The 22810-nt window shown below is 56.9% G+C and overlaps 1 protein-coding gene across 2 annotated transcripts; it reads right to left on the reverse strand.

Annotated features, from left to right (window-relative positions):
- Positions 1-1723: 1723 nt before the first annotated feature.
- On the reverse strand, positions 1724-21960 carry ATP1A3 (ATPase Na+/K+ transporting subunit alpha 3). 2 transcript variants are annotated; one of them, XM_059905874.1, is made up of 23 exons: positions 21949-21960; positions 17530-17619; positions 17375-17434; positions 17029-17232; positions 15465-15578; positions 15216-15350; positions 14723-14840; positions 14321-14589; positions 12844-13042; positions 12657-12766; positions 12440-12574; positions 9625-9817; positions 9157-9332; positions 8935-9071; positions 8131-8281; positions 7842-8010; positions 4936-5090; positions 4735-4858; positions 3812-3957; positions 3121-3251; positions 2494-2595; positions 2122-2213; positions 1724-1799 (listed from the first exon to the last, which is right to left on the reverse strand). In XM_059905874.1, exons 1-23 carry the CDS (start codon positions 21952-21954, stop codon positions 1771-1773), a joined length of 3045 nt encoding a protein of 1014 aa, XP_059761857.1. In that variant the 5' UTR covers positions 21955-21960; the 3' UTR covers positions 1724-1770. The 2 variants fall into 2 exon arrangements, with proteins under 2 accessions (XP_059761857.1, XP_059761858.1); XM_059905875.1 differs by lacking the exons at positions 15465-15578; positions 21949-21960 and having other exon boundaries at positions 17215-17232; positions 17530-17547.
- Positions 21961-22810: the final 850 nt, after the last annotated feature.

Here is a 22810-nt window from a genome sequence, read left to right on the forward strand (position 1 = left end):
AAAGATAATGAGAGATGGGCCCTGGCCCTGTGGTCCTTCCACCTGAGGCCTCCTTCCTGCCTCTTGGATCCCTGGAGGAAGTGGAGCTGGGAGGGTAAGAGGACATTAGCATAGGCAATCAGAAACCTGGGTTATTTTTCTGCTGTGTGACCTCAAGGAAGTCCCTGCCCTCTCTGGGCCTCAGATTGCCCACCTGTCTATGGGAGTATTTCTTACCCTGTACCTGATGAATAAAGTAGTTTCTCTGGCCTCCCCAGGAGAGGTCCAGGCTTATGTAACGCTTACCGGACTGGGCTCTGCCCTGGGCATCACAGGCGGTTTCTGGCACACATGGCCGCTGCCTTCTGACTGCCTTCCCCCTCAGATTCAGGCACTCCTCCTCAGCATGGTCTCATGCAGTGGGCATGTGCACACACTCACACTCATGTGGACTCCCCCAATCAGCAATTCCATTCCTAGGCATGTACCCAACAGAGATGCACACATGTGTCATCAGAGGATATTACTAGAATGTTCCCCTTCCTAGAGCCTTCCAAAGTGGAAACAGCAAATGTCCATCAACAAGAAAATGGATCAACAAATCGTGTAATAGTCACACAGTGGAAAACTCCGCAGCAATGAAAGAGCAGGCTACTGATACATGGAACACTGTGGATGACTCTCATAGACGTGGTGTGGAGGACAGGAAGCCAGACACACGAGACAGCATGCTGTAAGACTGCATTTCTACAAAGGCCAAGAACTGGTACAACTAAACGATGGTGACAGAAAGCAGATCAGCAGTTACCTCTGGAGAGGGGCTGACTGGAAAGGGGCATGAGAGAACTTTACGGCTAGTGGCTGCAAGGAAGTAATTTTTTAAATTGCTGAGCTGTGCCCTTGAGACTTGTGCACATCACTGTATGAAAGTTTATCTCAACAGAAAGAGAGAGAAGAGCATAGTGACTTACAGCTTGGACAGCCTAGGTTCAAATCCCAGATTTGTCACCTCTCAGCTGTGTGACCTTGGGCAGGTCACTTTCCCTCTCTGTGCCTTGTGACGATTGAGTGAGCTAATACACGTAGAGTGCTTAGGAGAGGGCAGAGCACAGGGTGGGAGTTCAATGAACCATTAGCATCATCGCCTCCCCGGGGACCTCTCCAATACGAGAGGATCCAGAGTCTGATTCCCTTCCTCTCCCCTGTTCTGATCCCATGATCCCATCTCCTGGCGAGTTCAAGGTGCTCTCACTCTAACCCTTGTGGGGCTACAACTCCATGATTTGATGACTTTGAGATTCCATAGCTCCCAAGCTCATGCCAGGCTAAATTCCTGGGGTTCTGTGAATCACCCAGCCACGGGTGCCAGCACAGGGAACACCGTCCTGCCCACACCCCGGGTCCACAAAGCAAGCACGACACACACGCGGCTTCTCTGTCCCCACTGATATATTTGATAATTGTCCAGAACCAGAGACGGCGTCAGCCAGGGGGTGACGGGGAGTAAAAAAGAGCCCAGAGAGGGGGCTGGGTGGCAGGGATGAGGAGAGGGAGAGGAACAGACACACACAAAAGAGAGAGAGGAGAGAGGCAAGGGGCGGGGCGGGGCGGGGGCGGGGAGAGAAGCCAGCCAGAGGGGGAAGAGGGGGAGGGAGGCGGGAGATAACTTGAGGGGGCGGGGCCAAGGGGAGAGAGGGCCTCTCCCCCCAGAATACAAAATGAGGGGGACCGGAGTGGGCTGTCCTGGGCTTGGGGGGCAGGGAAGAGACGGGCGATGTGGTGGGGTTGAGGTCAGTAGTAGGTTTCCTTCTCCACCCAACCTGGAGAGACAAAGGAGGAAAGAAACAGAGATGAGAGGGAGACGGGCACAGAGAGAAGCACAAGCAGAGACAGACAGACAGCGGCACAGAAAGAAACGAAAAGGGGCAGAGACACAGGGAAAGACACAGAAAGGAGGAGGCCCAGAGAGCCAGGAAGAGAGAAGAGTTGCAAACAGGGTGGAGAGACGACGCAGGAGGGAGGGGGTTGGGGGGGAAACAGAGAGCAAGGTTAGTATCAGTCACACAGCACTCTCTCGCCTCCCCTTCCAGCTGCCCCGTCCCGTCCCCCCAGCCTCCCCCCTGTACCCAGTTAGCCCCTCACCCCCGGGGTTCCTGCGCAGGATGAGTTTGCGGATTTCATCATAGACGAAGATGAGAAAACTGTAGGGGAAGGCACAGAACCACCAGCTGGGCCTGCGGAGACGGAAGAGCAGGAGGGCGTCAGTGTGGGGCGGAGACCGGGGCGGGGGACAGGGGGAGAGGGGACACACAGAGGCAGGGTCCCAGAGGACAGGCGGGGCCACACTGCGAGGATGCTCCCCTGGTCCTTCGTGCCCAAGGTGAGGGGTGCCCGGGCCACGGCTGTGGGCTGGGGTCTGCACAGCACCCCCCCACCCCGTGAGGGCGTCCCGCGGGGAAGTCTCTCTGGAGGATCCTGGAGCAGGTGGTACATGGCAGGGGAGGGGGCACTCACTTGAGAGGGTACATGCGAAGGGCCACGTCCATGCCGGGGCAGTAGGACAGGAAGGCAGCCAGGGCCGTCTCCTCAAACAACCCGAAGATCAGGATCTTGTTCCTGGAGGCACAGGCAGGGCTGGACCCAGAGAACTCGAGCAGGCACCCCCATCCCACCGAGAGAGAGGCTCTGCCAAGGGCAGACGCACAGAGACAGACACGGAGACACACAGAGATGGAGACCGAAAGAGGGAGAGAGCCACAGACGGGTCCAGGGAGATGGTGACACTGAAGTATAAAGACAGAGACAGTGACACACAGGCAGGGGTATGAAAAGATAAAGCAGGGAATTCCCTGGCGGTCCAGTGGCTAGGACTCTGTACTTCCACTGCAGGGTTCCATCTCTGGTGGGGGAACTAAGATCCCACATGCCGTGCGGCCAAAAAAAAAGATAAAGCAGATCTGGAGAGGGACCAGGGACACCCCAGCAGTGTGCACACACACACATAGAGAGAGAGAGACAGAGAATCCAAGATAGATGTGACCACTGGAGAGAAAATCAACTCAGAGGCAAAACTGAAACAGACAGACAGACAGACAGACATGGGGCGTGACAGAGAGCAGGCCCGGTGCCCGCGGCCCTCACTTCATGCCCTGCTGGAAGACGGAGTTCCTCCTGGTCTTGCAGATGATCAGGTCAGCCCACTGCACGACCACTATGCTCACGAAGAAGGCCGTGTGGCACGTGAACTCCACCACTTTCCTCTGCTCGTAGGTCTGCAAGGGCAATGACGCGTGTGCCGGTCGGCGGTCAGTGTGGCCGCAGCCCCAGGCCCCACCCCAGGCCCACGTGCTGCTTGTCTGTGCCCCTGCGTGGGACCCCAGGGCAAAGCGGGGACTCTGTCCAGATGGGATCCCCTAAGGGGCGTGTCTTCCCTCTGTAGCTCAGAGCCTGGCAGGAAGAGTCAGGAAATGTACAAGGAATGAGAGAGGGTAATGGTGACCTCGGTTGTGGACCAGAGATCCTGGGGGCCTCCTGAGGGGACACCGGCTGGGCTTTGAAGGCACAGACAGAGATGGGGAAGAGGGCAGCAAAGGCATCTCGCCTGGTGGGGCAGAGAGCATGGCCGGTGGCCAGGACCATGATGGGCTGGGGCAAGAGCGCCAGGAGGCCCCTTGTGTCCGGCGAGGATCTTGATGCCGCCCCTGGGGCAGAGGGACCATCACAGGAAGCTGCCCCTGCATGGTTGGGACGGCTCGCCCCAGCCCAGGATGCTGTGGGCAGGGACCCCGCCTGGGAGGTCCCAGGCCATGCTGTGGGACCCAGCACTACGCACCCACTGCTGCCCGTAACTGTCCTCCAGGTCGTTGACGGTGCGGTCATCCCAGTTCAGCCGGATGCCCACCAGGTTGCCAGGCAAGAAGCCATTTTCTGCCAGGATCACAAAGTAGGAGAAGAAGCCACCAAGAGCCTGGATCATTCCTGGGGGAGGAGAGAAGGGAGATGAGGAGAGGCTCAGGTGGGGCAGGCAGCCAGCCCAGGGCACCTCTGAGGCCCCTTGAGACCCACACCGCGAGGATGGCGAGCTACCCGGTCCTCTTGCCTGACATCATCCGGGGCTGAGCTCCCAGAGGGCCATCTGAGGGTGCCCCCTGGTGGTGAGCCCCTGAGATTGGCCCCCTGGAGCAGGAACCTTGGAGACGGGGCTCTCCTGAGGGGAGAACCTGGAGGCTCCCCCCGACCTGAGCCAGGCCACCTGGACGTCAGGAAACCCCTGAGGACCCCCTAGGCAGGAATGACCTCCCTAGACCTCTGACCACCGCCACCAAGCCTCTGCTTCCTGGGACACTCCCAGCTACAGGGTACTCAGCACCTGTAAGACTGCACACCTCACCTCCAGCAAAGATGGAGGAGAAGGCAGGGGGGCGTGGGGCTCACTCCTGCCCTCAGAGAGCTCACAGGCTGACTGGTCCTTCCCATCATGGTGGCGGGTGGAGCAGTGGAGTGCCCATCCTGGGGCCAGCCCTGATCTGCCACTCAGTATCCCATGTGCTCCCCGTGTGCAGCCCCGGGCCTTTCCTCCACCTGTGCCAGCCCCACCTTGGTGACCACCACCCATCTGTAAGTCACTCCTTCCAAACCTCCAGCACCAGGTCCTACTTTTCACTCCACTCATTCAGCACAAGGTTTCTGAGCACCCACGGTGGGCCAGGCACTGGGCGTCCAGCCATAAGTGAGGCGGGGTCCCCAGGTCCTCACCGATCTGTCCGTAGGCCATGCTGATGAGTCTCTCATTGACCAGCTTGTCAGTGCGTGGGTTCCTGGGCTGTCTCTTCATGATGTCACTCTCGGCAGCCTCGTACGCCAGCGAGATGGCAGGGACCTGGGCAGGAGAGGCCAGTAAGTCGGGGACGGGGGGGAACCTACCCTCCCGGAGCCTGGGGGTGGCCGGGCCCTCACCATGTCAGTGCCCAGGTCGATGCAGAGGATGGTGATGGTGCCCAGAGGCAGTGGGATGTTGGCCATGATGAACAGCAGGAAGGGCGTGATCTCGGGGATGTTGCTGGTCAGGGTGTAGGCGATGGACTTCTTCAGGTTGTCGAAGATCAGGCGGCCTGTTGGCAGGGGCAGGCTCGGACCTCGGCACCCACGCCAGGGCACCCTAGTCCCTCCGCCCCTTCCCTGCCCGGTCCACGCATCCTTTCTAATCCATCCCCCCACCGCCTGCCTTTCCATACTGATGCCCAACCATGTTGCCCCTGTTCAAACATTCTCAAAATACAACCACTTCGGAAGACTGCTTGGTAGTTTCTTTTCTTTTTTTTCTTTTTTTGGCCGCACAGTGTGGCTAGCGGGATCTTAGTTCCCCAACCGGGGATCAAACCAGCACCCTTGGCAGCGAAAGCATGGAGTCCTAACCACTGGACCACCAGCAGTTTCTGTTACAAGTTAAACATCCCTGCCTTATTGACCCAGCAATCCTCACCTTAGGTTTATACGCAAGAGAAATGAGTGTTTATGTCCACCAAAAAGCAAGTACAAGAATGTTCACCATGGCATTAGTTCTAACAGCCCAAAACAAGAACTGACCCGCTGGCCATCAGTAGGTGAGTGGATAAGTAAACTGTGGTCCGTGCATACAAAGGAATACCACCCGGCGAGAAAAAGGAACGAGCTACTGACACCCCCAACTCCATGGATGAATCTCACTGATGTTATGTTGAGTGAAAAAAAGCCAGGGCTTCCCTGGTGGCGCAGTGGTTGGGGGTCTGCCTGCCGACGCAGGGGACACGGGTTCGAGCCCTGGTCTGGGAAGATCCCACATGCCGCGGAGCAGCTGGGCCCGTAAGCCACAACTACTGAGCCTGCGCGTCTGGAGCCTGTGCTCCGCAACAAGAGAGGCCGCGATAGTGAGAGGCCCGTGCACTGCGATGAAGAGTGGCCCCGCTTGCCCCAACTGGAGGAAGCCCTCGCACAGAAACGAAGACCCAACACAGCCAAAAATAAATAAATAAATAAATAAATAAAATATTAAAAAAAAAAAAAGCCAGACACAGAAGCATTCATATCACGATTCCATTTGGAAGAGGTTGGAAACGAACCCATGGTGCTGAAAGTCAGGATAGTGGTTATTTCTGGGAGGGGGGATATAGACTGGAGGGGACCTGATAGAACCCTAACGGGAGGCTGGAAGTGTTCTCTATCTTGATGGGGGTCCGGTGGTTGTGTGGGTGTGTGCGTGCATAAAAAGTCACGGAGCTGCCTGACTTTGTGTGAATGCCATATCCCAATAAAGATTCCAGCAGTACAGTGTGTATAAAGTAAAAAGAAACTAAAGATGAACCCAGCCAGCCCCTCCCTCCACCTTCCCCCGTGTGCTGAGATGAGCAACAAGGTGTGTCACTAAGAAGGCACAGAGGACTTCCCTGGCGGTCCAGTGGTTAAGACTCCACACTTCCACTGCAGGGGGCGGGGGTTTGATCCCTGGTCAGGGAACTCAGATCCCGCAAACTGTGCGGCGCGGCCAAAAAATAAATAAATAAATAGGTAGGACCCCATCTATCACAGCACCCTGCTGGTTTTCTTCTTAGCACTTGTCACAATATGTAATTATGTTTGTTATGCTACAATTTGTTTGTTAACTTGCAGAAGGCTGTCTCTCCCAGCTCCTTGAGGGCAAGGACCCATGTCTGCTCTGCTCACAGGTGTATCTCCAGCCCCCGGCACCATACACAAGGTAAGGGGCCCAATAAATGTCTGGGCGGCGTGAACGCCTCCGTGAGTGTGTGCTCTGCAGGTGCACGGAGGATGTCTTGGGGATGAGAAAGGGTTAACCATGTGTCCTCTGGGCCACAGGAGACAAGGGATAAGGGCATTGAACCTGACACTGTAGGCTCAGCTTTTACCGTTTGAATTCTCTCTTATCATGAGTTATTTTTTACACTGGGGACATTTCAAACAGGAGAGAGAGACTGGAAGAAAATGCAGCACAGCATGAACAGTGATTATTTCTGGATGGTAAGATTATGGGTGATTCCAATTTGCTTCTTAATGCTTTTCTACATTTTCTATAATTATCATGAATTACTTTGATAATCAGAATAAAACTGAATGTGAACAAGCCCCATCTGTGGCCGCATCCAGGCCCGTCAGGAGGTGATGCCCGGCGGCCCCGCCTGAGACCTTGAGGCCTTGCATCTGTCTGCAACTCCCTTCGCTGGCACTTCTCTACGTGAAAATTCCCACATGGCCCTAGAGACTTGGCACAGGCCATCCCCGTCCACTTGGGGAGGCTTCCTTGGCCCCTGACTCCAGGCTGGGTGAGGGGCCTCTTCAGGGCTCCCTCAGGACCCTCTGCTTCCCTGAAATTGTACTTATGAGTATTTTTTTTAAAGACTTTTTTGATGTGGACCATTTTTAAAGTCTTTATTGAACTTGTTACAGTATTGCTTCTGTTTTCTGTTTTGGTGTTTTGGCCCTGAGGCATGTGGGATCCCAGCCCCCCAACCAGGGATCGAACCTGCACCTCCTGCATTGGAAGGCGAAGTCTTAACCACTGGACTGCCAGGGAAATCCCCATGAGTATTGTTTTTTAATGCTTCCGAATGTGCCTTGCCCACCAGACTGGGCCTGTGCTGGGCGACACTGGGACCCAGAAATGCGTTGGCTGAGTCCTGCCCCCAGGGAGCCCCCAACTCCGCAGGGGAAGAAAACTGAAAAGGACAAGCTCAGGCTCTGCCAGGGGCCTGGTGGGATTCTGTGGTCTCCTGCCGTGCATCTGCTGCAGCCCTGGCCTGTCCCCTCCCCCTTCTCGGGCTTCATGCAGGGACCCCAGTCTCCAGGGCCACCTGGGCCAACTCACTCACCCTCCTCCACACCCGTGACAATGGAGGCAAAGTTGTCATCCAGCAGAATCATGTCTGCTGCCTGTTTGGAGACGTCAGAGCCGGCAATGCCCATGGCCACCCCGATGTCAGCCTTCTTCAGGGCGGGGGAGTCGTTCACGCCATCCCCAGTCACAGCCACGATGGCTCCCTGGAGGGAGAGAGGGTGAGGATGACGCCCAGAGGCCTGGCCCCAAACCCTCTTCTCAGCAAGGACCCCGGAGTCCAGACCCCCGGCCCCTTCCTCCGAGGGACCCCAGCCCGAGCCCACCTGTCTCTGACAGCCCTCCACAATGATGAGCTTCTGCTGGGGGGAAGTGCGGGCGAAGACGATCTCAGTGTGGTTCTGCAGGATCTCGTCGATTTGCTCAGAGGTGAAGTCCTTGAGGTCGGTGCCATGGATCACACAGGCCTTGGCATCCCTGGGAAGAGCAGAGGGTGTTCAGGACATGTGGGGCAGTGACACCTATTGGACAGACTCACAGACAGGAGAGACAGAGGACCAGGCTCTGAGAGAGGGACAAGGGCTCTGGGGGTCAGAGATGAAAGGGAAACAGGGGAGGAGGGGGCTGCAGTAGGAGGGATGGAGGGCAGACCTCAGGAAGAACCTTGGGACACTGGACTTAAAGGAACAGAGATATGCAGGCAACTAGGAAATAGAGACAGACACAGAGAAACATGAGGGTGGGAAAGCTAAGGAAGTCAGAACAGAGATGAGAGACAGAGAGAGACAGAGACAAAGACATAAAAGAGAGATGGGAAGAGAGAATGACGGACGCAGAAATAAGGGGTCTCGTAGAATCCTCTCAGATGTGAATTACTAGCAGCCTATTTTAGAGAGGAGGAAACTGAGGCACAGAGAGGCTACGTGACTTGCCCAAGGTCACACAGCTCATGTGTGGCAAAGCTGGGATGCGAACCTACCCCTTGCTAACCCCACGCAGCTGAAACACCAGGCTGCCCATCCTCACGATGGAAGAGGAACAGGACCCAGATGCTGAGTCAACAGAGGAGGCCCAGGAGGAGGGGGACCCGCAGTCCCAGAGGGACCTGAGCTGGGCAGGGCGGGGCTCACCGGGGGTTGACCTGGCTGACGGGAATGTTGAGCCGGGCGGCGATGTCCTCCACGGTCTCGTTGCCCTCGGAGATGATGCCCACGCCCTTGGCAATGGCCTTTGCCGTGATGGGGTGATCGCCCGTGACCATGATGACCTGCGGGCATCAGGTGCAAACGGTCCAGCCTCACCGCTGGCCGCTGGGGCCCTGGCCCTGCCTCCCCTGCTGCCCCGGGCCACACCTTGATGCCCGCGCTGCGGCACTTGCCCACCGCGTCAGGGACGGCTGCCCGGGGAGGGTCGATCATGGACATGAGGCCCACGAAGCAGAGGTTGTCGGTGGTGAAGTTCACATCGTCACAGTCGAAGGCAAAGCCCTTAGGGAACTGCTCCTCGGGCAGGTAGTAATGGCAGAAACCTGGTGCGGGGAGAGGGGCACAGGGGCTCCAGCCTCGGTCCCCCCTGCCTCCTGCCCACAGCTCCCGGTCCCGGCAGTCAGGCTCCCTAGTTGGCCAGACAGTCAGCCAACACGCATGTCTGAAAGACGCCTTCCGGTCTCATTCATTCATTCATTCATTCATTCGTGGTGCATTCTGGGAGGCCCTATTCTGAGCCAGGCTCTGGGCAGCCTCACATCCCTCCTTACCCTCAAGGGGCCCCCAGAGCTGGCCCAGCCCCTGCCCCAACTCGGCCCCACCCTTGGTGCGCACCAAGCACGCGCTCGCCCAGGCCCCCGAGCTCGAGGTAGGCGTTCTGGAAGGCCTCCTTCATCTCCTCGTCCAGCGGCTGCTCCTTGCCCTGCAGCAGGATGGTGGAGCAGCGGTCCAGGATGCGCTCGGGGGCGCCCTTCATCACCAGCAGGTACCGGTTGTCATTGGGGTCCTCGGTCTCGTGGATGGAGAGCTGTGGACAGAGCAGAGGGCGGCCGCGCCTGAGCCTCACAGGGAGGGACCCGGAGGCTGCCCTGCACCCAGCTGGGGAAGAGGACCCCCCCCGCCGCCCCGTCCAGAGCCACGGGTGCCAGGACAGACCACCGCCAGGCTCCCCCAGAGGGCACTGCCCAAATCTCTCTACCCGAGAGATCTTCATCTGTTTCTCGGGCTCTCTCACAGAGACCTCTGCTCATCCCTGCCCGTTTCTGTCTCTCCGTCTGGCAGATATTTCTTCCCCTCTGTGTCTCTCTCGCAGAAATCTCAGGGGTCCTTAGGATACGTGCTTCTCTCTCTGCCTTGCCCGACAACCTCTCATCCCGCACCTGACCCATCACCGAATCTGGTCAGCTCACCCCTGAAGTACCCGGATTCTGACCTCTTCTCACCTCCCCTGCCCTCCCATCCAGCCACCACCGTGTGTCATGAAATATCACAGCAGCGTCCACACTGAGTCCCTGTTTCTGCCCTCCCCTCCCCATAATATTTCCTCCCCATGGCAGCCAGAAGGAGCCTTTAAAATATGAGAGTCACGGGACTTCACTGGTGGCCCGGCGGCTAAGACTCCGCGCTCCCAATGCAGGGGGCCTGGGTTCGATCCCTGATCAGGGAACTAGATCCCACATGTTGCAACTAAGAGTTCGCATGCCGCAACTAAAGATCCCTCACGAGGCAACGAAGATCCTGTGTGCCGCAGCTAAGACCCGGCACAGCCAAATAAATAAATATTTAAAAAACAATATTAGAGTCAGTGAAAAATGGTGCAGCCACTTTGGAAAATAGTCTCTGGCAGTCCCCCAAAAGGTTAAACAGAGTTACCACATAAGCCAGCAATTCCCAGATATATATCCAAGAGACATGCAAACGATGTCCACACAAAAACTTGGAGGCGAACGTTCATAGCAGCATTATTCATAGTAGCCAAAGGGTGCAAATAACCCAAATGTCCATTGGCAGATGAATGGACAGACAAAATGTGGTCTATCCATACAATGCAAAATTATTCAGCCATAAAAAGGAATGAAGCACTGATATATGCTACAACATGGAGGAACCTTGAAAACATTATGCTAAGTGAAAGAAGCCAGACATCAAAAAACACATATCATATGATTCTGTTTATATGAAGTGTCCAGAATAGGCAAGTGCATAGAGACGGAACGTAGATTAGTGGTTGCTTAGGGCTCGGGGAGACGGGGGGAGGTAGGGGGATAAAGCCGAGGAGTGTGAGGTTGCTTTTTGAGGTGACGGAAATGCTCTAAAACTGACTGGGTAGGGACTTCCCTGGTGGTCCAGTGGGTAAGACTCTGAGCTCCCAATGCAGGGGGCCCGGGTTCGATCCCTGGTCAGGGAACTAGATCCCACGTGCATGCAGCAACTAAAGATCCCGCATGCCACAACTAAGACCCGGAGCAGCCAAAATAAATGAATAAATAAATAAATATTTTTTAAAAACCTGACTGGGCAGATGATAGCACGTATCGGTGAATATACTAAAACTATTGAATTATGCACATTAAGTGGGTGAGCTATGGTGTGTGAACTGTATCTCTCAATAAAGCAGTTTTTATAAATGTGAGTCAGGTCCCATCTTGCCTCTGCTCGGTGGCTCATGTCCCCCTGAGGGTCACACCCAAGTTGTGTCCACAAGGCCCTACGGGACCTGACCCAGCACCCACTGCCCTCCCCTCCCACCACGTTTCCTGGCTTGACATTGCCTGGCTATTCAGTACATCAACACACTCCTTCGTCAAGACCTTTGCACACGCTGTGCCCGCTGCCCCCAGACGCCTGCAGGGCTCCCTCCCTCAGCATGGTGACTGGCTGACATATTCCAAATTTCCTAATGTTCTCATCCTTTGTCATTGTCTGTCTCCTGGCACTAGAGCATAAGTTCCGTGAGAGGAGGGACTTCCCTGCCGTCTGTATCCCTAGCACCTAACACAAGTGCCTCTGACACGTAGTTGCTGCTCAAAAAAATATTTGTTGAATGGATGAATGAGATCTCCGGCTGGTTCCCGCTCTGCTGCAGGAAGACGTTTACTCCCCTGCCGCTCACTCCAACAGAGATATTGCTCTCACTCCCGGGTCTGTGTTCCTCTCCCCACTGGGTGGGTACTCTTGGGCTTATTTTACAGACAGGGAAACCAAGGCTCTGGGAAAGTTAATAACTTGCCCAAAGCAGGAGGGCAGCGGGGCAGAGCTGACTGCTTTTCGGGCGTCGTAGAGAAAGTGAGATCCACGGGGCTTCCCTGGTGGTGCAGTGGTTGAGAATCTGCCTGCCAATGCAGGGGACACGGGTTCGAGCCCTGGTTTGGGAAGATCCCACATGCCGCGGAGCAACTAGGCCCGTGAGCCACAACTACTGAGCCTGCGCGTCTGGAGCCTGTGCTCCGCAACAAGAGAGGCCGCGACAGTGAGAGGCCCGCGCACCGCGATGAAGAGTGGCCCCCGCTCGCCGCAACTAGAGAAAGCCCTCGCACAGAAACGAAGACCCAACACAGCCAAAAATAAAAAATAAATTAATTAATTAAATAAATTAAAAAAAAAAAAGAAAGTGAGATCCAGGCCGACTCTCCCGGAGAGCCCAGGGTACCTGGTATTTGTTGGTGGAGTTGAAGGGGATCTCAGCCACTTTCTTATTGCGTTCGCGCATCAGCTTCACGGAGCCGGAGGACAACTCGATGCACTTGAGCAGGGCAGACTCGGAGGCATCGCCGGCCACATCCCTCTGTGGGGAGAGGGGGCTGTCAGAGCAGAGCAGCGCGGGGCGGGCAGGGGCCAAGCTGAGGCGAGCGGGAGGCCAGACCCACCTTGAGCACAGGGATGTTATCCTGACCTCCCTTGAAGACGGCACGGTTGCAGAGTCCAGCAATGTGAGACAGGGCCACCCAGGTGTGCGAGCTCTTGTCAAATGAAGTCCCTGAGAAAGGTACGAGTCAGGGCTGGGGGGTGTCCGGGAGCCAGGCGCCCTCAGTCCTGCCTGGGCCCCACCCTCACCTGACTGGTCCTCAGTGGTGTCGGCCTCGTGGATCTGGTTGTCGAACCACATGTGGGCGACCGTCATGCGGTTCTGGGTGAGGGTCCCTGTCTTGTCCGAGCAGATGGTGGATGTGGAGCCCAGGGTCTCTACAGCCTCTAGGTTTTTCACAAGGCAGTTCTTCCGAGCCATGCGCTTGGCGGTCAGGGTCAGACACACCTGGGGTGTGTGCAAGGGCAGGGGAGTTACAGGTAGAGTCAGGCGGTGCAGTTGGGCCAGCAACACGACTGCCAACAACCCAACTGCCCAGCCCAGAGAGAATCCTGGGCAACGAATCGGGTGTCGCCCAGCCACTCCACCCAAGGTATAGACCCACAAAAATGGGCTCAGATGCACCCCAAAGAAATATACTAGAATGTTCATAGCAGCAACATAATAGTCCCAAACTGCAAACAACCCAAATGTCCACTAACAGCAGTAGGGACAAATAAATTGGGGAATAAAAGATGGGAATACTATACAGCAGTGAAAAAGAACAAGCAACCGCTGCCTACAACTGAATGGGTGAAATTCAAAAACATAGTGTTCAGCGAAAAACGAGCCAGAAACAAGAGCTCCTGCTGAATGATTCCACTGATGTGAAGTACAAAAGCTACACTGTTTGAAGCCAGTCTATCCTAGGGGTAACCCTGGGGTTGGAGGGGAGGGGCTGAACAGGTCTTGAGGGGGCTTCTGGGGAACTAGATCTGGGTGCAGCTGACCTGGGGTGTGTTCAGTTGCCTCCAGCTCATCAGGCAGTACCTTCATATGTGCAACTTTTGTTTGTATAGTGTAGGTCAATAAAAGGCCTTTGACTTAGAGTAGCTTTGAATATGCTAATATGGAAAACTTTGCAGGATCTATTAAGTAAAAGCATCAAGGAGAAGAATAGTATTCCTAGGAATGGTCCCTTCTGTGTACCCTGAAAACAATTACTACACACGTGGCAATATGCCCACCGTTGCTGGGAACAGGGCAGAGAGCCTGCTTCTGGAGGGGGGCTGATGGCTGGGCAGTGGGTCGGGACTGTTATTTTAATTTTTAACTATTTTAATGTATTCTTTAGACTTTTTACCATGAGGTTGTGCTTCTTAATTTTGTAAGTTAACTTCAAAAATGATAGGGTTGTTAGCCCTTTCTGACTGGCAGTGTTTCTCAAGATTCTTTGTTGATTTTTTTTTTTTTTTTTTTTGGGTCATGCCTCTCAGCTTGTGGGATCTTAGTTCTCCACCAGGTATTGAACCCGGGGGCCCTCAGCAGTGAAAGCGCGGAGTCCTAACCACTGGACTGCCAGGGGATTCCCTGTTGGTTGGTTTTGTCAGTGAGGCCCTCTGAGCCCCAGGACCCTCCTCATTCAACATCTGGCAGGCTTGGCCCTTGATGTCCAAGTTGCAATCAAGACTGTTGCCATCGGGCCCCAGCCCCCTCCTCCCTCAGACCCGAGGGTCCGGGCCTTACAGTGACAGTGGCCAGCAGGCCCTCTGGGACATTGGCCACGATGATGCCGATGAGGAAGATGACAGCCTCGAGCCAGGTGTATCCGAGAATGAGGGAGAGGATGAAGAAGGAGACGCCCAGGAAGACAGCCACGCCAGTGATGAGTTGGATAAAGTGCTCGATCTCAATGGCGATGGGCGTCTTGCCCACCTCCAGCCCGGAAGCCAGAGTGGCGATGCGGCCCATGACGGTGCGGTCACCCGTGGCCACCACCACGCCCCGAGCTGTGCCTGTGGGGTCAGAGGGGACTGGGCTGAGACTCAGCGAGCTTCAGAGGGACCCCGAGCCCCTGAGGCACGTCCATCTATCTGGACGAGCCCGGCCCCACCTGGGTGCCCGAACCGCCCCTCCCCCCTGCCTCACCTTCCACGCAGTTGGTGGAAAAGAAGGTGATGTTCCGAGTCTCCAAGGGGTTGTCGTGAGTGCAGTCGGGGGAGCGGGTCTGGGGCTCTGATTCGCCGGTCAGGGAAGAGTTGTCCACCTGGGGACACAGGAGACAGGTGTCAGCCCTGGGCCTGGGGTCAAGGGGCATTTGTCCAGAGGAGATGTCAAGATTTTTGTTTGTTCGTTTGTTTTGTTAATGAGGCTGAAGGCTGTGTCCCTGGAAGTCACAGCTAGAAGTCTGGGTGCCTGTGTCTGGGAGGACAGAGGTTGGGCTCTTGAAGCTGGGGACGGTACACGGCTTCTTGCCAGGGCCTAAGGTACCTGTAGGTCTGAGGGAGGAGGGGGCCTGGACTGCAGGGTCCTGGGGGAGGAGGGGGCCGGGGGCCTGGACTCCTAGGTCCTGAGGGAGGAAGGGATGGGGGCCTGGACCCCTGGGCCACTCCAGGAAGGGCAGAGCTGGGCCCCAGCCCACCTTGCAGCCGTGGGCTGAGATGATGCGCAGGTCGGCTGGGACTCGGTCTCCGCCCTTGATCTCCACCAGGTCCCCGACCACCACCTCCTCAGCATTTACCTGCATCTTCTCACCTTCCCGGATCACCAGGGCTTGCTGGGGGTAGAATGGAGAAGAGTCACCTCCTTGACTCCCTCTACCTGGGGTCACTCGGCATAGCCTTGCCCCCCCTGTTCACCCCCATCTGGCTCCTTCCTGGGTAACCCTTACCTGGGGAACCATGTTCTTGAAGGATTCCATGATCTTGGAGCTCTTGGCTTCTTGGTAGTAGGAGAAGCAGCCGGTGATGATGACCACAGCCGCCAGCACGATGCCCAGGTACAGCTGTGGGGAGATGCAGGGTCACAGCCCGCCCTGGAGCAACTCCCCCCCATCCCCATCCCGAGGTTTGTGGAACCTGGGAAGAGAGCTTTGAGTCACTGGGGGTCTGTATTTGTATGTCTGACCTCAGGTTGTATCCATTTGAGGGTCTGTGTCTCTGTCTGCCTGTCCATGTTTGAGTCCCTCTTTCTTTCTTTTTTTTAAATGTTTGTTGTTTATGTATTTATTTATCTCTCTGTCTATCTATTTGTTTATTTATTGGCCGTTCCCTGACCAGGGATCGAACCCGGGCCCTCGGCAGTGAAAGCACGGAGTCCTAACCACTGGACCGCCAGGGAATTCCCCTGAGTCCCTCTTTCTGAACATAGGTGTGTTTGAGCCTCTGGGTCTGTCCATCTCTCTATTTTGTGGGTTTGTCTGTCTTTCTGCCTGTGTCAGAGAATCTGAGTGTACGCTATTCTCTGTCCATGTGTCTGTCTGTGTTAAGGTCAATGTGTCTGTCTGCCTGCGTGCCTGGCTTTAAATGTACGAGACTGTTTGTGTTTGAGTCTCTGTATGTGGATCTCTGTCTCTGTCTCTCTCTGTTGGTCTGGGTAGGTCTGAGACTCTGAGCCTGTCTGTTTGCCTGTTTAGGTTTTAATTTCTGAGAATACTGTCTATACTTGATTCTCACATCTCTCTGTCTGTCACCAGGTTATGCCTGAAACTCTGTGTGTGTTTGATTTCCTATATCTGTCTGTCAGTAAATGTCTGTGTCTGTCTGTGCCTATGTGTCTGAACTAGGCGGCCGTGTTTGAATCTGTGTACAAGTGTGACTGTCTGCACTGACTCTCTGCACTGTTGTGCACGTGTGCACGTGTGTGTGTGAGGATCTCCATGTAGTCAGAATGTGGGTCTGTGTTTATGGGCATCGTGTCTGTTGAGACTGTGTGGTCCCGTGTGTTGAGAGGATGGGTCCTGACAAATCAGCAGGTGCTTGTGCCTGGGTCTCTATGTGAGCTCTCTCACTGTTTGAGCATCTTTCAGGCCATGACCCCCTGCTGGTGTCTATCCTCAAGGCCGCTGAGGCCACACAGCTTTGGGATGGACCCCCAACTCACACTTATAACTGTGTGACCTTGGGCAAGTTACTTGGCCTTTTTTTTTTTTTTTTTTTTTTTGGTCAAGCCATGAAGCTTGTGGAATCTTAGTTCCCTGGCCAGGAATCGAACCCGTGCCCACTGCAGTGGAAGCATGGAGTCCTAACCACTGGACCACCAGGGAAGTCCCAAACTGCCTTTCTGAGTCCCAGTTTTCCTCATAGCTTCTCTGGTTCTCTCACTGGGTGATTGTGAAAGTTAGATGAGAAAAAGTTGGAGGCTGGGCTTTGAAAAGTCTAAAGGGAGAAGTGGGGTGTGCATATGTGTCCCTACGTGTATGAGCCCTTGGGCACGGCAGGGTGGAGGGCACTCACGTTGTCGCCAGAAGGATCGTCCTCGGTGCCTGCCTGGATGCCGTAGGCCAGGAAGCAGAGGATGGCCCCGATCCACAGCAGGATTGAGAAGCCCCCAAAGAGCTGGCGGCAGAACTTGACCCACTCTGGGGTGGTGGGCGGCGGCGTGAGCGCGTTAGGCCCATCGCGGGCCAGGATCTCCTGGGCTTTGCTGTGGGTCAGACCCTAGGGGACACAGGACTCACACAGAACCCTCCCGGAGCAACCCTGGCACCCCCAACACTTCCCGAGTGCCCCCAGGCACCCAAGGGTCAGGGCTTCCCATCCCCTCCCACCTCGAACCCTTCTCCCTCCGGCCCGGCCCCACCTGCACACAGTCGGTGTTGTATTTCCGGCAGACCTCTTCCACTGACATCTTGTGCTCTGTCTGAGGAACAGGAGTTTGGGGGGATCGGGTGAGCGAGGAGGCCTGGCAGGGGCAGGTGGGGCCTGCCCTGCGTGGGTGCAGAGGGTGGGACTTACCATAGCCACCTCCTTTTTGAGGTCATCCAGGTCCCGGCGGTCTTTGGTGCCCTTGCTCTTCTTGGGCGAGCCCTTGTCATCTTTCTTGTCCTGCGAGGTGGCGACACGATAGCTGTCAGAGCCACCAGACTGCGGGCGAGAAGGGGTTACAAGGGGACACCAGCCCTGCGTCTGTGCAGCTGTGTCTCTGGGCAGGGGCTGGCTCTGGGGGCTCAGTCTGTCTCTGCCCTGCGGCTCTGGGTATCTCTGAGAACCCCTGGGTCTCATCTCTTCCTACTGGCCTCTCCGTCTCTGGCTCCATGTATCTCTGGGTCTTTGTCCCTGAGAGTCTCCATCTGGGTCTGTCTGTGCCTCTCTCTCTCTCTCTCTCTGTAGGTCTCTCCCTTTCAGTCTCCATGTGTCTTTTTATCTCTTTGTGTCTTTTTCTCCCTCTCCCTGGGCACTTAGTCTGTCTCTTGCTAGGTCTGTCTGTCTCTCGCTACCTCTGTCTCTCTCTCTCTCGATCTGTCTCTCCAGGTCTCTGTTTGTGCCTCTCTGTCTTATTCTGTTTTATCTCTGTCTCCTTGTACCTCTTTATCTCTCCTTCTCTTCATGTGTGTGTATCTCTGTCTCTCTGTGGCTGTTTCTCTGATCTCTCTCTCCCTCATCACTTCATATTGTCCGTCTCTCTCTCTCTCTCTCTCTCTCTGTCTCTGCGTCTGTGCGTGTCTCTCTTTGATTTTGGTCTCTCTCTGATCTCTGGCTCTTCATGTTTTCCATCTCATACAATATCTGTTTCTATCTCTTGAACTCTCTCTCCCTGAGTCTGGCTGAGACTGTCTCTCTGGGTTCTCTCTGGGTTCCTATCTCTTTCCAAGTTGGTGTGCGGGGATCTCAGACTGTCTCCGAGTGTCCGTATTTTCTGTCTGTATCTTTCTCCATCCTTATCTCTGCTTCTCTCTGATTTCATCTCTCGAGGTACCTCCTTTTCTGTAATGCTTGGTGTGTCTCTCCCTAACCGTCTCTACTGTTTCAACAATCTTGTTTGTCTAGCTCTCACGATCTCGCTCTGCCATCTTCCTCTCTATCCCTGCATCTCTCGCTCTCCGAGTCCATCTCGGCATCTCTGTCCTTCCAGCTGAAGGTCTCCCCATATATCACTCTCTCTGTCTTTTCTGCCTGGCTCTTTTTCTGGGCCTCTCTCCCCAACCCCGTGGATGTCTCTGTCTCTCAAAGGACCCAGCAAATCTTGGGAGACCCCACAGGCCTGGCAGGAAGGGGGAGGAAAGTCACAGCTGGGACCAACGCCTGGGAGGCAGCCTACTGTGCACGGGGATGGTGGCCTGGCTGGACATGCAGCCAGTCCTGAGGCCCTTGACTGACAAGCTGTGGGCCTAGACTCTCTCCTGGGGGCTGGTGGGAGCCATGGATAGGTTTGGACAAGGGGTTGGCATGGTTAGGCCTCTGGAGGACAGACTAGGAGCTGGCTGGGATTTGGGGTGCAGAACAGCAAGAGGCAAAAGCCCCCGGGCTTGGCTTGAACTGGATGTAGCGTGAGGGGGAGTGACTGAGGTTCCAGTTTGGGGACCTGGGCTGATGGGGAAGGCAGTGTCCTTGGAGGCTGGCAGGAGGGGTGGGGTGAGACCGGGTGCTGGTAGAGGAGCGCTGACAGATCCTCCGGGTTCAGGGCCAAGCTGGGATCCCAGGCTCAGTGCAGCTCAGCGCTAATCCCCTCGTGACCTTGTAGAGGGTTGAGCTGCCTGCTGTCTGCCCCCAGACTGGGAGGCTGAGCCTGGGAGGCTACTGCAGCCTGGAGGCCTGGGAGCCTGGGTTTCAGGGGGTGGGAGGGAGGCTTGGCCCTGGGCCAGCCCTGCAGCAGCACTGCGTCTGACATGGAACATGGAGGCTTGGGGGACAGGGAGGACACTCTTCCACCCACAGCTTCAGGAGGGGTCTCAGCCTCCACGGAGGGGCAGACCCAAGGATGGAGAGAGTGGAGATATAAGGTCATGGGCACAAGTTAGAGAAATAAGAGGAAGGCAGGAGAGGAAAGAGATGGAGGCCTGGAAGGCAGGAGAGGAGAAGTTGGGAAGAAAACCAGCTGCCCACCCCTGAAACCTCAGGGAAGGCTGGGGAGCTGATGCTTGGGTCCCTATGAGGCCTAGGGGTGGGTTCCTGGACTCCTGGGTCTGAGGGAGGAGGGGCTGGGGGCCTGGACTCCTGGGTCTGAGGGAAGAGGGGCTGGGGGCCTGGACTCCTGGGTCTGAGGGAAGAGGGGCTGGGGGCCTGGATCCTGGGTCTGAGGGAAGACGGGCTGGGGGCCTGGATCCTGGGTCTGAGGGAAGACGGGCTGGGGGCCTGGATCCTGGGTCTGAGGGAGGAGGGGCTGGGGGCCTGGATCCTGGGTCTGAGGGAGGAGGGGCTGGGGGCCCTGGACTCCTGGGTCTAAGGGAAGAGGGGCTGGGGGCCTGGATCCTGGGTCTGAGGGAGGAGGGTCTGGGGGCCTGGACTCCTGGGGCTGAGGGAGGAGGGGTTGGGATACCCCAGTCCCTGGCAGACAAGCCTTGGCTCCTCCTTGCCCTTGCCATGACCAGACTCCCTTGGGGGCGGGCTTCCATCTGTTCGAGGGGGAGCCGAGGCTTTCCCAGTCAAGGCAGGAGGCCCAGATGGGCGCGCTGCAGGGCGGGAGCACCTCTGAGGGTGGGGGACACGCCTGCCTGCCTCGCTGCAGCCTGCCTCTGCGGCTCCTCGCCATTTTCCATGCCGTCCGCCTCCCCTGACACCTGCCCAGCTCACGCAGCCTCTGCCCCTCAGCCTGCCTCTCCCTCCCCCTTTCAAGGTGTCTGAGGCCTCATCTCAGCGTCTCTCCCTCGACCTCCCCTTTTGCCCTCTGTCCCCTCCTCCTATCATTCAGGCTGCCTCTGCTTGTCTCTGGATAGGAAATGTCTGTCCTTGGGTCTCCTCATCTCAGCCTCAGTTTCTCTCTTTGTCTCTCCTTGTCTATGTCCCACTCATGTCTCTCTTCATCTTTCCATGTCTCTCTGCCTGTGACTGTCTCTTTGTCTCTATGTCTCTTTTTCTCTGTCTCTTTCGGAGCACCTCTCTCAGTCTCTGCCCATTTCTCTCTGCCTCCCATGTCTCTGCCTCCCATGTCTAAAGAGTCTCACTTCTCCTCCTGTTCTCACGTCTTTTCCTAAGACCCTCCCGCTCCTTTTTTCTCTAAGGCACTTAGCCCCAGTCCTCTCCTCCAATCTGCCCTCGGCTTCCCCTCCATTTCCACTTACCTGGAAGCCATCACTGACTCCCACATCCCCCTTCTGTCTCCCAGTCCCCTCCCCACCCAGTTCTTCTCTCCTTCTCCCCTCGCCCACCCCAAGCCACAGATCTGCAGCCCCATTCCCCAGCTCCATCCCTGGGCCCATCAGCCCTCATCCACCATCTTTCTCCTCATCCTTCATACTCCCTCTCCATTAGCCTCTCCCATCCCGACCCTCTCTCTCTCTTCATCCCACCCATCCCAGCCCACCCGCCTCCCAACCCCCCACGGCCCCGTCCGACACGCAGGGAGGAATCCAGGGCTGCAGCGGGGGTCAGGTGGTCAGCCAGGGGAGGAGGCAGCATCTGCTGGAGAGACTCACAGACAGACAAGGACACACGGACACAGAGGAAAGGGCATAGCCAGGCATGCACAACCCCTCCCCCCATACACACACGTACTCATTTGCATACATACGCCCTCAGCCAGGCTCTCAGCCTCCCCGCCATGGCTCTCCTGCTCCCCCCAGCCCCTGTGTCTGCTCCCCCAGATTAGGAGCTAGACACACACTGCAGCCCCAGGCCACTCCGCATTGCGGAGCACCCCCATCCAGGCCTGGAAGGAGAAAGAGAGGTCATCTGGTGTTCATCCCATAGTCTGGACCTGTCCCCGCCTGGCCAGGGAAGCAGACGGGCTTCAACACCCCCAGACACAAACACCAGCTTTCAGACACACCCAGACACGGTTGCAGACATTCAGACACAAACCCGGGCCACACAGTCGCAGGCGGACGGTGCTGCAGGGCCTGACAGAGCCAGGAGCACACACACGCACACATGCACACGCACACATACGGCTGAGCAGGCAACCGCACCAGGTCAGGCAGAGATGCTGAGGGCGGGTCCGTGCCCCGCGGGCCCCGCACACAAAGGACACACCAACATGCGCCACAGACCCCCGCCAAGCCAGGTGGCCCCACGCACACACTCAACCAGAGACAGAACCACACGGACGGGCTGGGTCCGCCGGCTCACAGGTTCCTGAACACGGGTCCCGGAGAGCAGGGGTCCCAGAGTCCCCGGCCCCCGCAGACACCCAGTCTCACAGGACCCACAATGTCACACACACACACACACACACACACACACACACACACGCTTCGCCCGCCCGGCCCGAGCACCTACCCCCATCTTGGCGGCTCCGGGGGACAGGGGCAGGCGGGCGGGGCAGGGGCCGGGGCAGCGGCCTCAGGGTGGGCTCAGGCGCGGGCTCGCGCTGGGGGCCTCTGCAGCGCCCGCGCCTCGGTCCGCGCGTCTGTTCGGCGGTCAGCCCCACTGCACACAGTCTGCGGCGGTCGCCGCCTCCGCCTCCTCATATGCCCGCGCCCGCCGGGGGGCCGGCGCTGGCCAATCAGGGGCGCCGCCGCTCTGATGGACGGCCCGCAGCCCCGCCCCCGGTACTGCAGCTGTCCTCCCCGCCCCCCACCCTCCGCAAAGCGGCGGCGAGGCGGCGAAGGGGGAGCGCTGCGGGAGGCGGAGAACCCGGAGACCCCCGAAATGAGGGACCTGGAAACCCCCGCAGTGTGGGGTGTCGGCTCCGAGGAAGGGGCGCCGAGGGGGGGGGATAGCCCCGTAATCCCCCTCATTGTGTGCCACCAGAGGGAGGAGTGCGCTGTGGAAGGTGGACACCACCGGGTGGGGGGAAAGCCCCGCAAATCGCAGCAATAAGGCAGGAGGGCCAGAGCACCTTCTTCTGCAGTGAGGCAGGGGGGAACCCTGGAGACTGTGGGGTGCTGTTCAAGAGGGGGAGATGGAGGGGGCACAAGGGGCAAGGAAGACCCCACAGTGAGCGGGGAAGCTGCAGAGGGGGTAGGAGCCCTGAGGCTCCCCTCACTGTGTGACCTCCCCCCAACACACACACTATGGTATGGCAGTTATCCAACGAGCCACAACTGCACAGGTACACAAAAGACACATCACAGCCAGAGGATCACCAAGCATCATACTCACACATGACCATCACCCAGACAAGCACAGACGCTGTGGA

Source organism: Balaenoptera ricei, chromosome 19 (genome assembly GCF_028023285.1).
Source record: "Balaenoptera ricei isolate mBalRic1 chromosome 19, mBalRic1.hap2, whole genome shotgun sequence".
Taxonomy (NCBI): domain Eukaryota; kingdom Metazoa; phylum Chordata; class Mammalia; order Artiodactyla; family Balaenopteridae; genus Balaenoptera; species Balaenoptera ricei.

Coding starts and splice junctions, on each gene's coding strand:
- ATP1A3 (XM_059905874.1), bottom strand. Junction 15,579..17,028: donor ACGATCCTTCTGGCGACAAC/GTGAGTGCCCTC, acceptor ATCTCCCCACAG/CTGTACCTGGGCATCGTGCT. Junction 1,800..2,121: donor CCTGCGCAGGAACCCCGGGG/GTGAGGGGCTAA, acceptor TTGTCTCTCCAG/GTTGGGTGGAGAAGGAAACC.